General features: G+C 43.6%; 1 protein-coding gene across 3 annotated transcripts in view; it reads right to left on the minus strand.

The window, feature by feature from the left end:
* SMAD7 (SMAD family member 7) overlaps positions 1–22,926 on the minus strand; it is a 41,766-nt gene extending 18,840 nt beyond the window's left edge. Inside the window, exons 1-4 of one of the 3 annotated variants that reach the window (XM_048851129.2) lie at positions 21,855–22,926; positions 20,790–21,389; positions 19,321–19,374; positions 12,758–12,832 (exon numbers count right to left, since the gene is read on the minus strand). In XM_048851129.2, coding sequence (XP_048707086.1) covers positions 12,758–12,832; positions 19,321–19,374; positions 20,790–21,291 — 631 coding nt within the window. In that variant the 5' untranslated portion in view covers positions 21,292–21,389; positions 21,855–22,926. Of the gene's footprint in view, positions 1–12,757; positions 12,833–19,320; positions 19,375–20,789 lie in introns of all 3 variants that reach the window. The other 2 variants (XM_048851130.2, XM_048851128.2) reach the window with 2 other exon arrangements.
* Positions 22,927–22,997: the final 71 nt, after the last annotated feature.

Genomic DNA, 22,997 nt, shown 5'->3' on the forward strand with positions numbered 1-22,997 from the left:
ACAGGATTGTAACTGGGTCCCCTGGTTCCGCTGTAGCTGTGGGGTAGAGAGATGGGACCTGAATCTAGCAGACCATGCAGAGACCTTGCTTACCCATGCACCTCACAGAAACACAGGTGCTGACAGGACTTTATAGTTTAGGCTGCATCCACAATGTGCACAAAAGTAACACACCAAGAACAAACTTGTTCCAACTCCAGCTACTTTACATCTCCCGTCCCCAGCAGCAAAGCCACAGTGCAGAATTTGTATCTTCCAACTCATCTCAACATTATCTGCCTGTGACAAAGAAAGGAAAGGGATGGGGGGAAGGGTAGTCTCCTTTTTACCATCCAGTTATCAAGTGGTTGAGCTATAGTACCTTACACTGAATCCCCTGCCTTCCAGAGTCAATTAGGCACCAACGATCTTCCAGGGCATTTACACAGCCTGGCACTTCATTGTTTTATTGGTGTTTCCTTTCTATCTCCCTCCACATCCCCCGCAGCCCCCATTCCCACTGCACATTCCATTCCCCCCCAAAATGCACTGACTACACTATAAAAGAATGGAGGCATTATGGGTGTAACTCTATGGTTCTTGGGCCCCATTCCACAACAGTTACACAAGCCAGTGATCTTTACTCACCTGGGTAATCACTACAGGCATGAGTAATGGTTCTAGGATTCAGCCCGGTGACATTAAAGGATACATTTTCCATACTTACCCTGCAAGCCAGTGGAAAAGAATAGAAAAACTACAGGCCACTTTGTATTGCATTAAGATTTATAAGTTTGTTCCTTATCGTGAGCTAAAAACCCTCAGCCTAGTTTACAAAGAAAATTAATTCACCAGTTCAAGCCTAGTGATGTAAACTTCAGGCTCCCAGCTAGTTTTCAAAACAAAACTTCTGCTATTTAATTCCTGCATCACTGTTTGTAGTATGATTTTATGCATTTATTTACTCTGTCCAACACGGTATTGCACAAATTATATCCAATAGAATAGTATCGGATGGGCATTAAGTCCCCTACCAGTCGGGCAAAAATCTCTCTGGTTGTGTGGGGCTCTTATTTTGGGGGGGCTCTGATTTTAGTTAGTGTTCTCCAGATCTTCAAAATGCAGTCCTATCATGTTCTTGAAACATGCAGATAACCACTATACCTGCCTGGAATGTAAAACCTGGTTACACATCAAAATGCAAATAGAAAAAATCACCCCGGCGTTGTCCATTAGACTACACCTTATGTTATCCAACTCAGGAAGACTCTCACCCTCAGCAGTAATGCTCTGAAATTTTAGTATCTATCCATTAAAGGCATCAGTTTCATCACTTAAAGTCATTCGGTCCAGAGCCAACTTTACCAGTTATAAAGTGAAGACTGTTTGAAACATTCGCTACCTCCCCAGCACCTGGGTTTGTCAGGCATAAATAAGGTTGCTTCAGAAGCTAATTAACATTTTATTATGACACCATTGGTAACACCAGGTGTCTTTGTATGCTTTTAAAAGGTGGTAAGGGCCGACCAGATCCTGGGTGATGGGAGGTCTGCCCTAAAAAGGCATGATGAGAACCAATAAACCATTCTGGATTATTTTACTCCGTTGAATGCTGGCATACTGCTCACTTCTAAAAGTTAGCTCTCATTTAACCTACTTTGGCAGCAACACTCTACAAACACCATCTTTACCACCAAAAGAAGATTACTATTCTTAGTCCCATATTTGCTTATTATGTACACGTATGTACATACATATAATAACATTTTGAATGTTCAGCAATTTGAGCAGTTTGGGAGTATTAATTTAAGACAAAATATGCCCTCCCTCTTTATTAGCAAAAACCCTCGGAAAGATCAGCATTATTTTTCTGTGGGCCTGCAATTTTATCAACCAACCACGGAGACACAAAGGCTCCTGAGGACATACCTGAATAATCTCTATCTACCCAGCTCCCACACAGTGTTTAACATGCTGCTTTCTACATAGGCTTGATAGGAGTAATTGCATATATGGAGGACTATATTCACATACACCAGCTGAATTGAAAGAAGATGCCACGAGGGATCAAACTGAAGTTGGTGTTTCAAAATTGTGCCAACAGATTAAACAAAAAAAAGAAGTGAACAAAGCTCTCCTGTAAAACCACTTCAGCCTGCATTCAACCTGCCTGCTTCACTCTGCTCTGGCGTCAGTGTTGTGTTTTGACAAGTCACCCTTGCTGAATTCTCAGCAATGCTTTACACACTGACAATTACAACCAGAGGCTCTCATTGTGTTATGAAAACAAAACTACACAAGAAGAAGCCGACAAATGAGAAGACAAATGAGCTTCTCGCTGTCTCCTGTAATAGCCTCTATTTGAATAACGATAAGATAACTCAGTGAACTAGTTAGGCTGCAGCTTTGTGCTGGCGCAATCAAGGCAAGTGATATCAGTCTAGCCAAAAGTCCTACTGATGCATATGAAATTGGGAGGTTAGTAAAATTAGACACAATGGCAGCCTCACACCCAGCGATGTGTCATCCCAACCGATTTACATTCATCGCTACCAGCATCTCACTCCTTGCGTGTATGTGTGGAGAGCTTGGTCCTGTATAGCACAGGTGCAGGGTGTGTGTGTGTGTGTGTAAGAACAAGGCCAAAAGAGTTCAGCAGGAGAGGGAGTACACAGGGAACCCAATTCTGCATTAGTGAGAGCACAGGGCAACCAAATTACTTCTGAAGTCAGAGCTAAGAGCCTAATTAGCATGGGGAAGGATGGCTTTTAAGAACCTATCTCCTCAGTGGTGCCCATTCTCTACCCATATCCCAACCCTTTCACCTTGAGGGCTTGCAAGTTAAGGAAGCAGGCATGCAGGGGGAACAGAGACAAACACTCAGTTTAGAGGACTATACCTAGCACTGAACCCTGTGCCTCCATTCACACTTGTGTCTGGAAGATGACAATCCAAGGACTTACAGGATCAAAGCCAGAATATCATCAGCTCCTTATGATCCACGTTTTCTTTGTTTTCTTTTTTTTAAAAGGAAGGCCTGACTTGTACTGGTTCTTCACAAACATGCGAACAGCTGAAGTCAGCTCCACCGAGCCAGCTCTAAAAGGCATTCACTGTTTTTGTCTTACTTAATGCACAAGGAAGATCTCAGAGAGGATTCCCAAGGAACTGTTCAAAAAGGAGGAGTGGCTTGATGTTATTTAAAATAAGGAAAACAGAGTGGACTTGAAGCTGCAAATGCTAAGGACACAGCATTTAGGAAGCTGAAGCTGCAATGCTTTTCGTGCAGCAAGATTAAAAGGGTAAGGAAGGGCTGTGCAAACTCTTATAAAGTTTCTCTCTCTCTCTCTTTTTTTTTTTTTGCAAGTTAAAACCAAGATAATGACACTGGGTGGGGACCAATTCTGAGGGCTAAGCAGCCAAACCAAAATTAGCTTCCAAGCCAAGAGCTTCCTCGGCCTGGCAGTTTGGGGAAGGAAGCTGAGAAAAGTTATGAAAAGATTCTTCAGTAAATTGAGAAACGAGGCTGAGTTTAACGTTCAAGCAAAGGTGACCCTGCTATTAAAATATTTTTCAACATAATAAAAATAAAAAAAGAGTACTCCAACAAGCCTCTCTCTGAAACTCGGGCACTGCGAGAACTTTCTGATCACTGTGGGGGAAAAGGTTCTTTTTGTTTTCCTTTCCCCCTCTTCTCTCCTTTCATTAATAACTATGTTTTCTTTTCTTTCTATTTTTTTCTTGGCACTTTCCTCATAAAAAGTGATGCAATTTCCTGTCTTGTCCCAATGTTTCCTGTTAATTAACAGGGTGAAAGTTATCATCATATATTTAAACTCCTACCCAAAACAACTCTGCAGAAAATGGTTCTCCAGCAGGTCCAGCACTTTGAGGCAAAAGCAGTGCTTAATTTGTAGTGAAAGAAGTGCCGGGACCCAAGCAATTAAGTGCCGGGGCTCAAGTAATTTTTTTACTTCCATAACTGAAGTGGCAAGCCCAGAGATGCCGGGACTATGAACTACCAAGACTAGAGATGCCAGGGCTCAGTCCTGGCACAAATTAAGCACTGGGCAAAATACCCATAAGGCTAGACCAAGCAAAGCTGGTATACGGAGGTATGAATTATGCTTCCCTTCATCAGTCTTTCCCTCCCAAACCAAGATACACCCAGAGGGAGAGGTCTTCTGCTTCTTTATGGACATTTCACTTTGAGGTCCTTTGCTGGTGGAAGATGACCTGCACTCTGAGCTGAATCTGAATGAAACAGGAGTTTTGCCTGATGGACGACCCCCATCTCAACTTTAATTACTGTAGTGCTACCATCTTACTGTATCACACTGAACCGCAGGCCATCTAGGATACAAAACCAACAACCAACTGTCACACAGCACCACCCCAGGGTGGAATATGTATTTTGGTCAAGGACACAGGGGCATATCTTTCCGGTCTCATCCACAGGGAACTCTCCTTCAAAACTCTCTGAATGGAGCTTAGAAGAATGAAGAGCTGAGTCAGCCCTGCCAGGATGTGAACCAGTGTTCCCAGGGAACCTAGATATTACAAACTTTGGGATAGATCAAACTCATGTAGAACTATTTCCCACACAGCTCTCTCCTGCATGTGGGAATGGAGAAGGGAAACGGTCTGGCATCTCCATGCCACCATTCCCTGCCCTCCTCAGACCATGTGGAGAGCTCTCTGTGCTCTCCAGAGTCCCCATGGAGAAGAGGTTGGAGTCAGGGTAGGTGGGATGATCACTGGCTATCCCCCACTCCAGTGGTAGTTAGCTACATAAGATAATACAGCCCCAGGTTTATTAACTTTACCATAGATTTCTCCAAATGACCCTGGCATCCTGTAGATCCACAGGGATTTACGAGGTTGAGCAAGCAGGTGGACAAACCCTTCACCCCATCCTCCACTGGACAACGAGGGAGAATCTCTGCAATGAAATCCTTGTTTGGATTTTCTTGCAAACAGGCCTATTGTGGCAGGAGGAGACACCTGGCTACTGGTAATGAGGTCACTCTGCCATCCCCTACAACTCAACAGCCAACAACATTTCAAGACTACACCCAAGACATTATCATTGATTTAAAAAGTCTAATCAAAAGCTAAAGGCCGGAAATCCTGCGAGGTGTCGATGCTCCTTTCCCACAGACCTCAGCACCACACAAGATTGGGCCATATTCTTGTTTACACTACATGATTCCTCAACAGCAGCCATGACATAACTTATTCCCCAGTTTCCATATTAAACAAGCCCAGGACAAACAGTCCATACACAAAGAGGAGGGAGACAGGGAGAGAAACAAAAGACATGTAGGTAAAAAGTGAAGAAGGTAAACTTGAACTTTGCTTTCTTTGTGTGTTACAACTAAATCCAGACTGTGTATCAGGAGTTAATAATATCTTAGAGCTCAAAATAAACTGGAAAGGAAGCTACTTTGTGACAGTAGGCAGGCAGCCAGGCTGCTGCGCGGGTTATTCAATCCTGCTTAAGAAAGATGGTATGGCTGGCAGTGACCTCTGAGTGGCCCGTTACAGTATTCTTTTACACAGCTCACTCCGAGGTCATTACAAGAAGGCACCAGCAGGAATTCCATGTTCCTCTTGTGAAACCACCCTGTCACACTGCAGATAAGACTGACCAGCCCCCCATTTGGTCAAAGGGAGAGAGAGGTCAATATCAGTGTCTCTCCAAGCCTCCAGGAGTCAGAATGGCTGTGGAGCTGATAGGGACGGCTGATAACCTTAGTTAATAGTCAAGCGACAGGCTGTGAGGAGCAGGTCAGGCTGCACAGTTCAGTGTAATAGAACGAACATGTGACTGTCTGAAATACGTGTGGCAGAGAGGATACGGTCAGGAGGAATTGTCTGTGGTAAGGAGTCTTCTTCAGGAACAGCTGATACAGGAAGTATGGCTTTTCGCTGTACTGATCACTCCTGAAGAAAGCCCTTAGGGCTGAAACACTGAATCCACAAAAAGAAAAGGAGTACTTGTGGCACCTTAGAGACTAACCAATTTATTTGAGCACAATCCACAAGCGCATTTTCCGAAGTGTCCACTAACTCCGGCTGCCTCAGTTTCAGAAACTGACTTGAGATACACATTGGGCCTGATGTTCAGAAGTGCTGAGGCCCCCGCAACTCCAAGTGAAATACTTGTGGCCAAATCTCACCTCCTTCACCATGGCACAGCTTGACCGCGACCCACCAATTCTGCTCAGAGAAAAGGCAGGAAGCGGGACAGGATTTCTCAGACCCCACCCAAACAGAGTGGAGGTCCCCCCCAGCATGCAGGGGGATTTAGGGATGGGGAGTCTGTATCTACCACTATGCCACTCACTGGACTTTCTCCCCACCTACCCTTTCCTATGGCATGGATTTAAAATCACCCACTGGTTGCATTCGTAGCATCCACACACAGAAGCAACATCATTTCCTTTTTTTTTTTTTTTTTTAAATCTCCCACTATTAGATAAATGCAAGTGGTCAATGCTCCGTGTTCCTGCAGTGTAACTGGTAAAGGATCACAGAAATCATAGATGGTAAAGCTTTAGTCCAGCTACCTGACAATGCAGGATTGCTCCCTATGGGGCATTTACTAGTCTTTTTATCCTGTCCAGTTTTAAAAGTCCCAAAGTATTGGGTTTCCCATCACATTCATGGGGTACATTTTATTTTGCAGGTAGATACCCTTCTGAGTTAATCGAAGGCAAACATACAGATGAACACACACTCACATCATTAGCGCTAAACTTCATAATGCATTTTTGTGCTTATTTTTCCCTAAATTGTATAGAAACAGAAACAATGGCTCAGAAAATCATTAGCCAGCAGCAGTGAAAACACTTACACACAATAGTCTTGCAAAAATAAAACTGCAGCTTGAAGCTGCATGCATTAGAAATAGCTGTGGCAGAGAACAGTAATGTGTTCTCCTTTGCCGAAATTAAACAGATTTTGCTTAACAAGAGGGAAGTCTGACCTATGGGAATGTTTTTTCCCAAACACCTGAGAAAAACCCACGGTGACTGCATTTCATCTATTTTTTATTGTTAGTTGTTTTCAAGGCGCAATTTTAAATGGAGATTCCTTTGGAATACCCCTATAGAATTTAACTGAGATGAAACTGATAGCACATATAGTCCAGATTCATGAACGAGGGCCATGCACGCACGCGTGTGCACACACAATTCCCCCATAACCTTTGCTACTCAGCTCTGTTCCCACTTCCTCTGCCTGTTGAGATTCCGCCTTAAAAAGCCCAGCCTGCTTATGGAAGAAAGGGTTTAACACAAGGAGGAGCTAGAATGGAGTGTCAGAGGCCAAAAGCTACATGGAGACCTTGCCAAGTCCCAGTCTCTCTCCACTTCACTGGACTGGCTACATTCTGCCACGGTCAGATGATGTGTGAGGCTGCAAGGCTCCTAGTCTGGCAGGCGGCCTGGTTTGCTCCAAAGACTTCAATGCTGTCATCTTAGCATTAACCCCTGATAACCTTGTCCTTTTGAGCACGGGAGTGAGTTTTTAGGTAAGCTATTTAATACACAAGTACAAGCTAATGTCGCCAGCAGTGCTAAGGGAAATTTGCAATGCATTGTGACATTTAAAACAACAGAAAGAGTGCATGTGCTCAAATAAACTGAGTACAAATGACTTTTTAAAAAAAAAATCAAAAGCTATTGTTTATCCCAGAGACAAATAAACAATCCCACTTACACAGGAAGATTTCTCAATTTCTGATTATAATAGGATGCCAATTTGTAAATAAAGGCATTTCACAGGCAGTTATAATCTGTGTGCTCGAGGGAACAGGAGGGGTGGGCAGGGGGAAAACACAGTCAGGATTTCTCCAGAGAGAGCTTCAGAACCCTGCTACTCCCATCTAATTTTCAGGGGGGACAGGCAGGGATGGGACAAGACTGTAGATCCAGCCAAAGAATCATGCTTCTATTGTGAATAGTTCTAGATTTAAAAAAGGTGCTTCTCCCAGGCTGACACAGATACCAGAAGGGATCAAAGTCATAGTGAAACATTCCAGGCCCGTCCGCTATTTCATAATGAAATGTCAGTCAGCTGCACATTGGAGCTTTTGTAGTAAAGATGAATCAACCTTGAATTAAAGTGTTCCATTAAAATAAGATGAGGTTTTGAGGTGAAGGGTGAGGGAATGGGGATAAAAAGCATTGTCAATTTTCTCTACGTTGCTTCCTGTCACTTCAGCTTCTGTCTTAAACAAAAGTAAGCATTAATCCAGAACGAAAAGGGGTTACGCTTGTCTTAAGCCACAACAGCGTTATGTGTCTGCCTTTCAGAACAGCCTGATGGAAGGCCTCACTAGCATAACCTGAGGAGTTTTCACGCCTCAAGGGCCTGATCCCAAACCCAAAAAAGGCAACAAACCCCACTCCCCTTGACTTCCTCAGGCTCTAGATCCAGTCCAAAATTAGCATATGTCATCAAAGACACCTCCATTTGGGACTACAATCTGTGTAACCTATTGGATCTGATATTTTATTAATACTCCTTAATAAAAAGCAATGATGACCAGGACACAAGCCAGCTCATCGTATTTCACACATTAAGTGGCAGCTCTGAGGCCCTTTGAGGACTTCTGTTTTCGAGCAGACGCTGAGCTATCCAACATATGTGACCGCAGCTTGTTTGTTAGAAACTAAAGCACAATCACAAACTACACATCTCCTGAAGAAGAGTCGGATATATTTGAAAAACAGCCTGGCCCTGCTATTTAAGGAAATTCTTTTCCTTTTTATATACAGTGTGTTTTTGTGAACTGGTTTAGTTTAAAAGAAAGAGGGTCCAGTTCAGTACTGCACAGACAAGAACATCTCTGAGTCTGGTGGAAGATTTCTTAAGCAACGAATACTGAACTGGGAGGGAGGGAGAGAGAGAGAAAGCAAAGGAAACAGACAAAAAACCAAAAAAAAAAAAAAAAAAAAAACCCCCAAAACAACAACCCCAAAGCAAAACGAGAGACAGAGACTAAAAGGAGAGGGAGAAAGAGAGTGACTGAGTGGGGAGAGAGAGAGAGAAGACTGGTGTGTTTTTCCTTGGGAATAATGGATTAACCAATATTGCACTAAAATTGAGCCAAGCCGCATGTAGACTCCGTGGGCTTCTCTGTTCGGATTTTAACCTTTAGAAATATATTTTTTTCAAAACGAAGTTAACTAGGTCCCAGCGGTTTAGTGTGGCTGTGCTGTCAGGGTTCCCTCCTCCCCTTTCCCAAAGCTCGCCCCCACCCACTCTTAGGCTTGCTCCTTTTAAAGTGCCACATACAACATGAAAGGGCAGCACCAGTGAATTAAAGGTCACCTCTGTGCACTTCAGGAGGAACCAGTTCCTTTGTGAAGACCCCCATGGGATTACAGTTTTCACATTCAGCTCCTTTTTTTTTTTCTTCCCTTGCCAAAAGAATCAAGTCCCTGGCTCCAGGCTCCCGACCTTCCTCCCACCCTGAACTGAGCCCCATTCATTAAGCTGGCTCACTGCAGCACAGCCTAGGCCAGGAAGAAAAACAGAAAACAGAGCAAGTGAAAGAGAGGCTCAGATTGGTTATTTCAAGGGGGAAACACTTGTAGAAGCTCTTAGTATATTACCCTCATCGTTCCACACTGGTCACCCTCCCACATCCTCTCAGCTCTGCTATTCTGGTACCTCTGCCATTCATCCATGAAATTGCCCTCTGCCTCCTGAAGAACGAAATATATATTTCGTAGCTGAAACTGAGACTCCTTGACAGAAAGGATCCAGCTCTCTGCATTCTTCGGGAGGACTGGATGAGCATTTTTTAATGTACTGCTTCCGTTTTATTATCGTTCTTGCAACATCCCACTCTCTAAAGATGCCATGGCACTGCCCACTCCCCAGGAATGTTAACCGCAGTGTCCTGTCCCAATTCTCAAATTTCATCTGTGGTGACTGCATTTCTGCCTTCCTATATCCCACCTTTTTACCTTCAACTGGTTCAGTTTTCATTTCCCTGCCCTGCAACTGCTAGGTGTAGTGTGGCTGAGCACTGTTTAACAGCTGCCAATTTCCACCCCAGAGGTGGCTGCTCCTCAGGGGTGGCCAGAGAGACTCCTTATATTAGGGCCTTTGGGGCCCAAGCACAAACCTTATCCATTCAATCCCAATGCTGTGCAGTTGGACAGTCAGAACAATCTAATCAGATGTACAGCAATTTGGGGCTTTTTTAAATCCAGTGAAACATCCTTTTGGGATAAAGTCATAAAGCAACTCACCATATAACTCCCGAGTTCTAAAGAGTGAAAAGAAGATGAGAGGATATGCTTTATGTGTGGCATCTGTGATATCATTGTCTGTTTAAATGGAGATAAGATAGAGCTTTTCCCTTCAGACAGAAATAAAACACTCCAAGTGTACCTTGACAATAGCTCATTAAAGCCCTATTCAAATACACTGTTCTGCTACCAAAGTTTGTAGAAAAAGAAAAGAGAAAGTTAGCGTTAGAGAACTGCTGCGAAGTGTGGTTTATTTTCCTTGCTTGACTGGGGTCTCTCCAGTTGGGAATTTTCAGAGCTGCACTTCTGTGTGTGGAACTGAGTTGCCAGTAAATCAGAGCAAATTCAAAACAAATGCTCTTTCATGTAGAGGCATTCGGCTTTGTTTCATGGCTTGTGTAGCTAACCGTATCCCTTCATGAGTCAACACTCCTATCGGCTCCTCATTAAACTAAATGGTTACAATTACACTGGTGGGGGGAAAAGAGTGGTTAATGATCGTAAATGTTTCCTCTGTTTCTGGAGGGTTTGGAAAACTTTTGATAACTCAAGACCAAAACCCCCCCGCCCCAAAAAACCGCCCCAAAAGGAACAGTGCCTTCTTCTGGAGGCTGGGAATGAGAATATATTAATAAACCTTTCCCATGTAGAGTACCTTTGCCAGTTCTTGCTGTGCTATGAAATTAAACTTCCATAGCAAACTCCTTAAGAAGGCATTCATAGGCAAGTTATGTTATTTCCTGCAGCCCAAACCCCCACCTCCCCCATCTCCTCAGGAGCAGACTAGACAGACGAGATGTTATCAATAACACAAACCTTTCAGAAAGCCCCCTTTTAAAAGCTAGTACTTCCTTTACTTATTTCATGTGGTATCCTGTGGAACTCAATCCCTCCCCACCCACCCCACATATTTCACGAGGGGAAAAATATGATCTAACATCCTTATTGTGTTGTTTTACTTCTTGTTTCTGTTCTCTTTCTAGTCTCTCCTCTCCAACCCCCCCACTTCTTCCCTAAAGTTACAGCCACCAATAGACACTGCCTCCCCCGCCCCCCCCCCCCCCCAAAAAGAGACCAGCCACAAGTTGCCCTTCTCCCCCTTCCTTTGATTAATTCTCATTAGGGCCTTTGAACAAACAATATGCTTCCCTCTCAAATAACAGGCAGGGTATATATTACACTGAAAGAAAAACAAACAAGGCTCACTTAAAGACATCCACACCAAATGCAATTCCTGGAGAGAAGACACACACACACACACAGCAGCAGCACCAACCAGCAACTTACATATTTCTAAAATTCCAGTCACAGCACAATGAACGGAGTAAATGCTCCACAAATGATAAATCACTGAGACTCACTGACAGAGGAAAGTATCTTCCAACCTACACTAGACAACGCAGGTACATATTTTCAGACAAATTATGGCTGGTGATCATACATACAAGAGTAACTGCATTTAGGACTCAGCCATTCCTCTTCAAAGGCAACGCTCTAGTGGGGAAAGGAAGAAGGTGAATAAGCTATTATTGAAAGGCCTGATTTGCAGCTTTTGTTGAAGTCCCCAGCTGTGGAGATACAGCATCTCTGAAAATCAGGCCAAAAAGGTTTGCTGGATACTGAGAGCAGGGCACTGGGAAATGTCCTTTCATGCACCTGTACAAAAGGTGCAGTCAAATGTTCTCCCCTCAACACAGCAATCCTTGTGCTGAGACAGATGCTGTATCCACCCCAACAGATCTCCCCAGATCATGCCATGTTACTAGCCAACCACTCTACTGTTTTCCCCAGATCTGAGAGCCATACTGTACATACCTGCCCCTTGTGCATGGGCTCCCATGTGCCCTCTCTATCACCCTGCCAGTCCCATGCAGAAGGAAACACCATATAGCCCCCGATATATAAAATGCATATATGGTTACCCTAATATTTCTCAGCTGATTGCTAACCTATTATAGACAGTTTGCAGGCAACCATTGACTAGTATCATACAAGAACACAATGGCTGGAATGGAAAACACCTACTTGATCAGTTGTCTTCATGTAAGGGTACTATATACTCCACTGATGCCATTATTGAATGTACTGTAGCCAGAAGGCTGTGCAGAAACTAGTTACACTAACCAAACAAAAACCCACAAAGATTCAAGACCACCAGTCAAATACTGCTCTCCTTATCTATACAATTAGCCCCACTGAACCCAAAGGTTCCACCTGTGTAAATAAGGCAAGGGCTGGGACTGACCTTGAATTTTTCTATAAGGATACAGCTGTAATTCACCTGCTCACTTCTCTATAAATAATCTACACCCTATAGTGAACCACCACCAAAAGTAAATTTTCCTCACAGGGTCCATCCATTCATCCCCAGGTGCCCAACTCCTGTTGAAAATGAGTCCCAGCATCATTCTTACTTCATTCACAGCCTAAAACCAACAGGAGTTTTAGGTGCACTAGGAGTAAAGAGTCCTGAGTGAGTAAAGCATACCACAGATAATGTGTCTTACCTGAAAGCCCCCCAGGGGCTAGACAATTAGTTCCCCCTGTTTCAGTGGAGGAAGGCACAGAGTCTGGACAATCTGCTGCAGCAGAGGAAAAAAATAAGAAATTAGTATATGTTAGTTTCTTAGCACGCTGTAAACAATGTCAAGAACAGAACACACATTCCAAAGTGTTCAACAGGAAGCTATTACTAATTGTCTGCACAGACACTGCCATTCATCATAATATATCCACCCTAAACTCATCATCCTTGTCTAAACTCTACACTACCACTTAATCATTACTCAATACATGCAAAAATTATATGAGGGCTGGAATCTTTTTGTCCAAGTCACAGGTTAATGAAATCAGGTCTGCCATCCTTTAAGTAACTAACAGAGTGCCGAAAGAGTTTGAACAGCTGCTTTGTACCTTGAATCTAGTACACAACTAGGTTGGCCAGGTGGAAATATTAAACTGAAAGAGAGAGAAAAAAATACACCACTTTTGTCACAAATAGTCCAATGTCAACTTTACTCCTTTGTTCCTGTCTTTTTTGCTAATTTCATTAAGAACTCGTATACAGTTTCCCTTCCACTGACTCTACATTACTTTGCTTCCCAGCGAGTTGTGTATGCACCAAAGAGGCCTGACTGGACCAAATTCTCTCCATGCACCACCGAAGGGGCTTTTATGATGAAAGGAATCTGTCTCATTAGCTATTCCTCTTGACATTTAGAAGTGTTCAGTTCAGGGAGGAGCAAAGTTTGGCCCCCTGAAGTCCAAAAACTACAACTGCCCCCTTTCTGTAATTGCAGCATGAGGTCAAGGTTGATCAACCTTTTTACTGCAGATGAACCCATAAAAGCAATTTTTAATCATCTATCAGGGAAGATGCAAGCATAAGGAAATACTGTGGTTAAAGGCATTCGCAGTCAAGAGAAAAATTGAAATGTACATTCAACCCTCAGGCTCCTGGCAAGTTGCCACAGTTGGTTATGCAAAATTAGGGCACCCTAAATTACATCATTTCAGCTACAAACCATCTCTTAAAGCAAGGGCCACAGCACCAATAGGATAGAGTCTTTTGTCCCCCACACTTTTTTTCAAGCACTCACTACTGAAAACCTAAGGAAAAAAACATGCGTGTATAATCTCATTTTATCAGAGTAAAGTATAATCCATAACAGGAATATACCGTTTAACAGGATACAGTTAATCAAACTGAAAACAATAGGAGAGACAGGAAATGGACTTATTTGTGAAATACTGTATACGATACACTTTCTAAATATTTTGTAGTTTGTTTTCTATGTTCCAAGGAAATATGCTTTTTTAAAAACCTTGTCCACTTGTATATCTAAACAGATGACTCCCTTGTATCTTTCCCTTGAGATCACCCTCAAATGCTTTTGCTGATGCTTTCCCTCAATACACTCACAACCTTTCTGAATAAAGGTGTCAAAAATATGGTACTGGTTTGTACTACAGACTAGTGCTTCATATCCAGCTCTAATCTGCCTCTAGATGAACATGTTGCACTCCCACTTGGGAGTCAATGTGAGGCCTGTGCTATACATCAAAAAGCCATAATTTGCCCCTTACATGTCATCTTGCTCTAGTCAAATATAACCAGATTCTTCTGCTAGCAATGCAGACAGACATTTTAAAGTAACTTGGGGGATCTATTCCTCAAGACTGCAGGAGACAGTCATAGCAGTATGTCCACTTCTTCTAACTTAAAAAACACAATCCTAACCATAAAATTGCTGTGGAGATAAAGTAACCCTACAGTTTGAATTCAAACACAAAGAACAGCTCTCTGTTTCTTCATCAGGGCTGCACATTAGAAATAGGGCCTCATTCAGACCCTCCCTAAAGCCTGGACCTTTCCCTGAGCATAGCTCTGCCCACTGATGAAGTACCACAGTACAGTTTCATTTGGTCCTCTTCAGACTTCAATTGAACCCACTCCCTAATATCCAATAGCAAATTCCCTTTATCAATTCATTTAAACTGAGAACAGCGCTGGGTCATGGGCCTCACTTTAGAATAAGCCATTACTGGATCCACTGTTGATGTTCCCTCTTACACCCCAGCAGGCATAGGCTATGCAAAAGGCATGATGATCCTTTCCTGTTCCTTGTGTTAACCCTTGGCTAGTTGAGCCTTGCATGCTTAGCATCATCCAGGCCTCATCCAAGCACTCTAGCTGATACGGAGCACTGTCATTTTTTACTTATTTTTTTTGGTATCAGTGAAACACTCCAAGGTTGAGTGGTTCATCTGAAGTTCCTATATGTTAACCCTTTCACCCCAGATTTCTTTGTAAAGTAAGCTGTTTCCAAAGGACATGAAATCACGTTCTTCACATCAACAGGGTAATGACTAGGGGCCTGGCCCTGAGGGGTGCGCAGAGTCTCCTGCTACACCTTCAATTCTCATTAAAATCAACAACACTTGAAGACCACGAGCAATCCACAGGCCTTATGCTTAGCCTGAGTCGTTTTTTGCATTCTAATACGCAGGTGACAGACACAGGAGAGATCCTAACTCTCCCCTGCAAACAGAAGTCAGTGGTCGACCATCCCGTCTAGTGCCCACACTATATATATACTCTCTCATGCGTGTATGTGTGTGTGTGATGTGTAGAGTTTGAAACAGAGCTAAGTTACCCCGGAATTCGGTCATGCTCAGACCCTAGGGGAAGTGGGGGGAAAGGACCTCATATTACACTTGGGAGACCTCTGTGACTGCCTCCAGAGGGAACATGTCCAGCCAGCCTCACCCAGTAAAGACAGGTCAGCCTGATAAATAGCCTTTGTGGGGGTGAGAGGGAATTAAGAGAAAAGGGATAGGATCTTTAATACACACTGTTAAATCGCGGGCCCAGACACCTTCACAAACTTAAACACCAGAACTAGTATAAATTAGCTGTGAGACAGGAGAGCATTCTGAGTAGTGTCATGCATGCAAGGCCACCAATATCCCTCTGGCACAGGAAATCCTTTCCTCCAGCACAGGTGGTAGCTTTTGGAAATGAGTCATGGTTACCCAGCTCATGGATGCAAACCATGGACATGTGTTTCACTCTGCTGAAGCTCATCAGCATGGAACAGCAACGGGGTTTTTTTTAGATAAACAGTATGTCGGCCTCTCTACTTTAGAGTTCATTGTACTGAACCCCCATCACATTGCCTCTAAAATTCCACACATCTGACCAGTCAAGGACATCTCCGACAACCTCCCATCCACAGTGAGCCTTTTCATTTGGGGTCCAAATCTGCAGTCCTAACATGGATAACACTACCACTGAAGCTAATGGGAAAGAATGAAGGACTGCAGATTCAGGCTCTTAATAAGGACAATACAGTTCACTGTACTGTCTAAGAGAACTAGTGAAAATCATTTAAGTCACAGCAAATTTGCACGTCATTTAGGACACTGGAGTCATGCCTCTTGGAGTCTGTTCCCAGATTTGTTAGAGACTTGCTGTGTGGCCATGGCCAAGTCACCTAACGTTCCTGGCTCTTAGCTGACCCATCTGTACAGTTCCTGTATTAATATGTAGCTAACTTACAGGGGGGCTAGGAGGCTTCATTCATGTTTATAAAAGCTTTGATACTTGTGTGAGTGGTGCTAGGTAAAGACCTGATCCTGAAAGCCCTCCTCATGCATTAGTCCCCCTCACTTGCGTTGGAGTTGTGTACTATCACACTTCATACCAATGTGAGATGTCCAGGTTACAGTTAGGTACACTTCTCCTTAGCAGTATCTGCAGATAGTTCTTCTAGACTGTCAAGGTGTAAATGGAAAGATCTTTGGTAACTGTTTTAACTGTGCTAGTAAAATGGCTTCGCCATGCCTGGACAGTCTACCACATTCTCTTCCTATTTTCCCAAAGGTGGAACACTGGTGAATAATGAGGACAGGACTGCTCCTTGCTTAAAATGGTTCAGATTTGAACACCTGTCCATTGTAATATTCTAATATTCCTCTTTCTCACTTAACCAACCTAAGGCAAATAATATTCGACACAATGCTTAGAAATGTAGGAATGTGGGACACCTAGGATCCCAGCACGGTTCTGTCTGCCACAGGAGATAGCAATGATACACAGACATTAAGTTCTCGATCTCATTCTGTCCACAACCGCTTTGATGAAAGAGGAAGCAAAAGAGAAAAAAAAAAGAAGCCAGCAGTTGTAACAACCACCTGCAATGACAGACTTATAGACTTCTGTTTGTCTCTGTCATTGTTCCATGTCTTACATTATTCAGCGTTCAACTGCCAAACGGATTTTTTTTTTTAAATTAAACTTTTTGGTGAGTAACCAGTTGTTTTTGAGTTTCCGATTGGCAGCATTAATCACTTCCTATTGGCTGATCCGAAGAACTTTTCCTTTCGAAATGGCACATTCATGTTCTGCGGCTTTTCTGTTTACACACATTTTGTTACCTTATGTCAACACTTGCTAATGAATAAATATATCACTCCACTAACTGAAAATGAGGTCCTGGCGAAGGTAGATTGGATGTTTAAACCCTGCTAATAGATTTATCCTAACGTCTTTCCAGGAAACTGAAGGCAATCATTAACACTTCTTTCCTATAGCTTTATGTTGGCTGCTATCCTCCTGAACACTTTACAAATTAGTTTATGCCCTATGCAAAAAGCCATTATTGGGGGAAATTACATATGCAAATCTAAGCATGTGAAGTTTCTATGGGACCATTCTGTTATCCATTCGAGAATTTGTCTAAATTACAACTCTCTTTCTCTAATAACAAAATTCTTTACTACTCAGTAGACTCTTTGCCTGTGTAAAGAAACAATCCTTGAAAATCAAAGCAACTACTAAATGTAAAAAGAAAAGGAGGACTTGTGGCACCTTAGAGACTAACAAACTTATTTGTGCATAAGCTTTCGTGAGCTACAGCTCACGGAAGTTTATGCTCAAATAAATGTGTTAGTCTCTAAGGTGCCACAAGTCCTCCTTTTCTTTTTGCGGATACAGACTAACACGGCTGCTACTCTGAAACCTACTAAATGTAAGTAGCACTTGTAAGGGATGTAGGATATAATCACACTGATATATCCTCATTAATTAGTGAACATTTGTCTAGTGTTCTTTAATGCTCAGGCAAAATATTATATGCTTTGTGACCCATTCATTTATTAAGCAGCTGTGCCTGTTTCCACATGGCATAGAGAAAACTCCTTATGTTAATCAGAGTTTACAGTGGAGAAAATGAACCTAGTTAAAAGGGTCCAGTACTGAAGGCACCAAGTACTTTCCTATGAGGTGCTAAGCACCTTAACTTCAATGGGAGTTGACATCACAAGAGACACTCAACATCTGGATAGGGCCCTAGGCCCATTTCCCAGTTTTCTGAAATATCCTCATAACTTGCAACCCCCCCCCCCTTTTTTTTTTTTAAAGAGCATTTACTGAAAGACACTTTACAATGAAAAGAGAAACCTATCAGGCAAGGGCCTCGGGGTTTTAACAGTTTTTGAACTCCGGAAACTAGCCAACTCCAACAAACTGAATAGCAGTAATTTTAGAAAATCAGCTATTTTAGAAAAACAGCTCTGAAATTGGAACAAAAACAGGAACAAAGCTATTTTAGTACTTTACTTTTAAAAAGGGAGTTTAAGTTTACATATGGGTGCTGCGTGACTTTAGGACACAACCAGAAAGATAACTGTGCTATAATCAATATTTTAGATCCATTCATCTTCAGAGAGATATGAAGGGGCTTGGTGGAGTTCTGCACCTCCCTGATTTCATCCCCACTTCCGGATTTTCACTAAACCTGTCTCCTTCCACAGTGCCAGTCCTATTTATCTAACACAGGGCGAGCTTGCTGCCAACCAGAAGTTTATGCAGACAACCGCAACAGAGCTTGGTGCCAGCCTCAAATGGGCTTCTGCCCTGGCACGGTGCCATTCAATTACAAGCAACAGGCATGAAGAGCTGTGTTAGAAACTTTTAGCTCCCCTCCATATTTTTTTAATTTGGTAATGCTTAATTACAGATGATTTTTTTTTAAAACAGAAGATTTGTACAACCACTTTTGCCAACACTTATTTGTATCAATAAAAATTAATGTTCCTAGAATCCTCTGCTGTACCTTGTACCAATCTAAGTTCATTAGAATTCAAATACAGTGAGTTGACAAGTCATGAATTTCCATTTACTACTTAGAATTGTAAACTATATTAGGAAGACTTCATACTTCTTGCAGATGTTCATTAAGCAAAGTTGGCAAAACCTACTGACTCACACTATTTTATGTGCATACCCATTCTGAGTTTTCAAGTTACTTGGTACAAGTACATCTAGAAAAGGCAACAATGTAAATGGACTACCTACAATAGTTTCTGGGTTTTAAAACTAGAGGTTTTCTTAGCCAAATTATATACTAAATCATTGGGGTGGCAAAGGGGCAAAAATCCCACAGAAACAGCCAAAAAGTGAAAGGCATAAGAAGTATAACAAAGGAAGGAGACATTCCCCCCTGAGAAAGGCATGTTTTCCCTTTTTATCTGAAGACGGTAGCCTACTTTTAAAAGGTCTACTTACCAGTTGGTTTGAGAAAATCCATTGGATATCTGGAGTAGGGTGGAGGGGGAGACTCTGGAATTAGAAAATCACAGAGAAAATAAAGGCAGAGCCATGAGAAAAAAAGATAGGAACTTATGATAACAGTGGCATTCTTTTAGCAAAACTGTTTGTCTTAGCTCTGGGGGTTGGAGGCAGGGCAGCTAGGCGGTGATTGCCTTGATATTTAGCTGTCAGATAAACAAAAGGGGCCGCCTGGCGCCAGTCTCCCTGCTATCTGCTACTCTGGCTGTCTGATCAGGGCCTCCTTGGCTCGGCTAAAACACTCCAGCACTGGAAATCACCAACTGATCCAGACTGCCAGATAATCCTTGCTAGCTGCACACACATTTAACATTTCACAGAAAAGGGAAAAAAGAAACGGCAAGAAAAAAAAAAGTCAAGTGCTGACGTTTACCTCTCTCTCTCTCCCCCCTCCCACAACTCTACCCACTACTCAGAACTGGATCATTTCCATTCTACACCAACTAAGCAAAGTTTACAAGTAATTGCAATGTTTAAACACGGGCAGGGGGTGGAATGCAAGTCAGGGATCGCTCCTTTAGGCCATCGGGTAGGTAACATGGGAGTTAAACGTGCCAAAAAAAAAAAAAAAACACACAACCAAACCCATTGCCATCAACAAAAGAAAATGGCATTTGAAAACTTTCCGTCTTTTTCTTTTTTTGCCACTAGCGGATCAAACGCTGTGAAACTTTTCTGAGTCTTATTTGGAAAGCGAAGTCTGCTGACTGCGGGAGAGGGAAGCATGCTTGCATCGGACAAACTGGAACCCATAAATTATGCGTTCTCTAGTTAAGGGGTGGTGGAGGATTTGTGAACCACCAACTTGCAATGTTGGGTTGCTTTGTAAATCCCAGGCTGGCTGGGAATGCTGTTAAACATCAGATCAAGGGATTCATTTTCTAAAGCAAAGCAGTCTAGATTATGACTGTTCATTGGGACCTCTCTGCAAAACATCAGCCCTACATAAGGCAAACTTATCTTCTGAACATCATTTGAAGGGTTCCAGGCACCTACACGTTTCCCTTTTTGTACACAGCCTTCTCCACAAATACAGTAGTGAACCACATCCTTGTTTTACTGCTGGTATGAATTCACACCCGGCGTTGACCGAAAGAAAACCCGCCGTGCAAGAAGAGCATTGCAGGGAAAGAGAGGCAGGCAAAAAACTGCAACCCTCACTCGGACAACACTTCCATAGGATTAAAGTACGTGGGAATGTTGCCGGAGTCAAACTGGAAGCCTCGACCATTATATGTGTCACAAACACGAACAATACAGTTGCATCCTAAGAACCAGTTTTGTGCTACCCCTCCCCGGCTTTCTGTCCATACAACCGTCTCCCCCCGCTCGCCTCCCTTGCCACCCACACCAGCTCAGGAGTGTCCCACCGGGGCACATGCCTGCCCGTGCGCCTTCAGCCATACCTAGTTCACAGAGCCTGCTGAGGTGGTGGGGATTGCAGCAGACCAGCTCCGGGTGAGTTTTTCCATAAGATTCACAGCAACATAACCTCTTCACTTCCGAGCAATGCCTGAGATCCGGCCACCGGAATACTTTACACAGCAGCAAAGGGAGAGAGTACCAATGCTGACCCAGTCTGGAGTCCACCTTGCCCGGCAGGAGGAGGCAGGAGGTCCGCGCGCCCCCTTTGGACTCCACCGCTTGCAAGAGCACCTCCAGCTGTTTCTCCTTCAGCCTCTTCAGGACCGCGTGGGTCAGCGCTTTCAATTCCGCCTCCGAGCCGAGGTGAGCCTTGGTGATGATCTTCCCCGACTTGCCCATGCAGCAGCCCCGGCCGCCTCCAGCCCCATGCGCCCGGCTGTCCGCGGCTGTTTCGCCGGGCTCACCTTCCTCCTCCTCCCCGCCGCCGGGCGCACGGCTCCGCCAGAGTCGCCGGACGAGCACCGATCGTTTGGTCCTGAACATGCGGGACGAGAAGAAGGTTCCCCGGCTAAAAAACGAGCATGTCGTCCGCAAATCATGAAGAATCCGGGATCCGAGTCCAGGCAGCAAACACAAGCAGCCTGAAATGATAGGGATACAGTGGGGAGGAGGGCTGGTGGTTGCGGCAGAGCCAAAACAATCTGTAACATATGCCAGTCTCTTAAAGGGTTGGGGGGTTTCCTCTGTCTCTCTTAAATCCTTCAAAAATCCACTGAAAATCCTACAAGTTATAAATTTATATTTAGAATTTGCCACCTCTATATAAGAAATGGAAAAAATATAAACTAAAAGAGATGGGGGGGAATCAATGTTCAGTGTAAGAGAAGAATTGCAGAAAACATGCCCCCCCAAACAGACGAGGGAATAACAGATCTTCTCCCGTCGCCGGTCTGTCAAAGCGATTGCAAAACATTTAGATCACATTTGGTTTCAGACGAGGGTGGCTGTTTTAAATAAAAAAGAAAAAGAAATAATAAAGGTCTTCCCCACCCCTCCCAAAAAATTTTGTGGCAAAACCAAGGCACAAGATTTAAAAAAAAACCAACCTCTATTTCCTTAGTAATAACATATCCACAGATTCCATCAAAAGAGGAGGGTTGGGGGGGAGGTTGGGAAAAAAGGAATTTCTATAACATAGGGTGGATGGATTCTTTTCAAAAAGAGCCAAAATAACGTCGCATTTAAAAAAAAACAAAACTAAAATTTGGACGTTTGAATGAATAATCAAAATGTTTTAAAAAATAAAAATGCATCCAAGCGTGTTACATCCTTTAAAAAAAAAAAGCCCAACTCGTCCTTATGCTTTTTTTCTTCTTATCGAAAGAGTTTAATCCACACCAAAAAAAAAAAAAATCCTCGACGCGGCTGCTCACCCAGATCTGTGTATTTTTAAAAAGTGGGGAGCCTGTGTCTTTCCTCCCGAAAGGCTTGATCCGCTCCCTCTCTGTGTGCCTGTCTTTCAGAAAGACCAGGAGGCAGGGTCAGTTTAAAAAATAAAAAATAAAAAACCACAGTTGCCCCCAGCTCTCCTCCCACCCAGCCCTGACAAAATACAAGCGACGGATGGGTGAGAAGTGACAGGGGATGATCCTATAATGACAGGAGCTGAAATGATCACCAGCCCCCCCAGTCTCTCTTCTGTCTCGCGCTCTCTCTCTAGTAAATGCTAATGCAGCCTTTAGCTCCTCTTCCTTCTCTTCTGGCTGCAGCTCCCCTCCTTCGAGGCAGCCTTTCCAGTCCTTGCATCGGCTACCAGCACACGCACCAAAAGCAGCTCCTTTCGCTTGGCTCGCCTGGTTTGCTTCGCTTTTTTTCCCCCCCCCTCTCTCTCCTCCTTCCCCTCCTTTTTTCCACTCCCTTCTTCCTTCACAGGGATCTCAGTGCAGGAGAGCCTGTCTCCCCCGCGCACACCTTCTTGTTCTTCTTTCTTCCCTGCGGCGAGAGAGGGGGAGTTGCTTGTGCTTTGGAGGGGGTGGCCTGCGAAGAGGAGGGGGGGTTCCCAGTTGAGGTGGCTATTACCTAGCAGCGCCCATGGTCTCTCTGCCTCTGGGCTGCTGCCGTCCGCCAGCTCCCCTCTCCAGCCAGCAGCCTCCTCCTCCCTGCTTTGCCTCGGTGACTCGCAGTGCGCAGTATCGCTGCCCAGCCCCGGCCCCCAATCACGTGGGCGTCTAGACACCCAGTCGCTTTAA

This window comes from Caretta caretta, chromosome 5 (assembly GCF_965140235.1).
Source record: "Caretta caretta isolate rCarCar2 chromosome 5, rCarCar1.hap1, whole genome shotgun sequence".
NCBI classification, from domain to species: Eukaryota; Metazoa; Chordata; order Testudines; family Cheloniidae; genus Caretta; species Caretta caretta.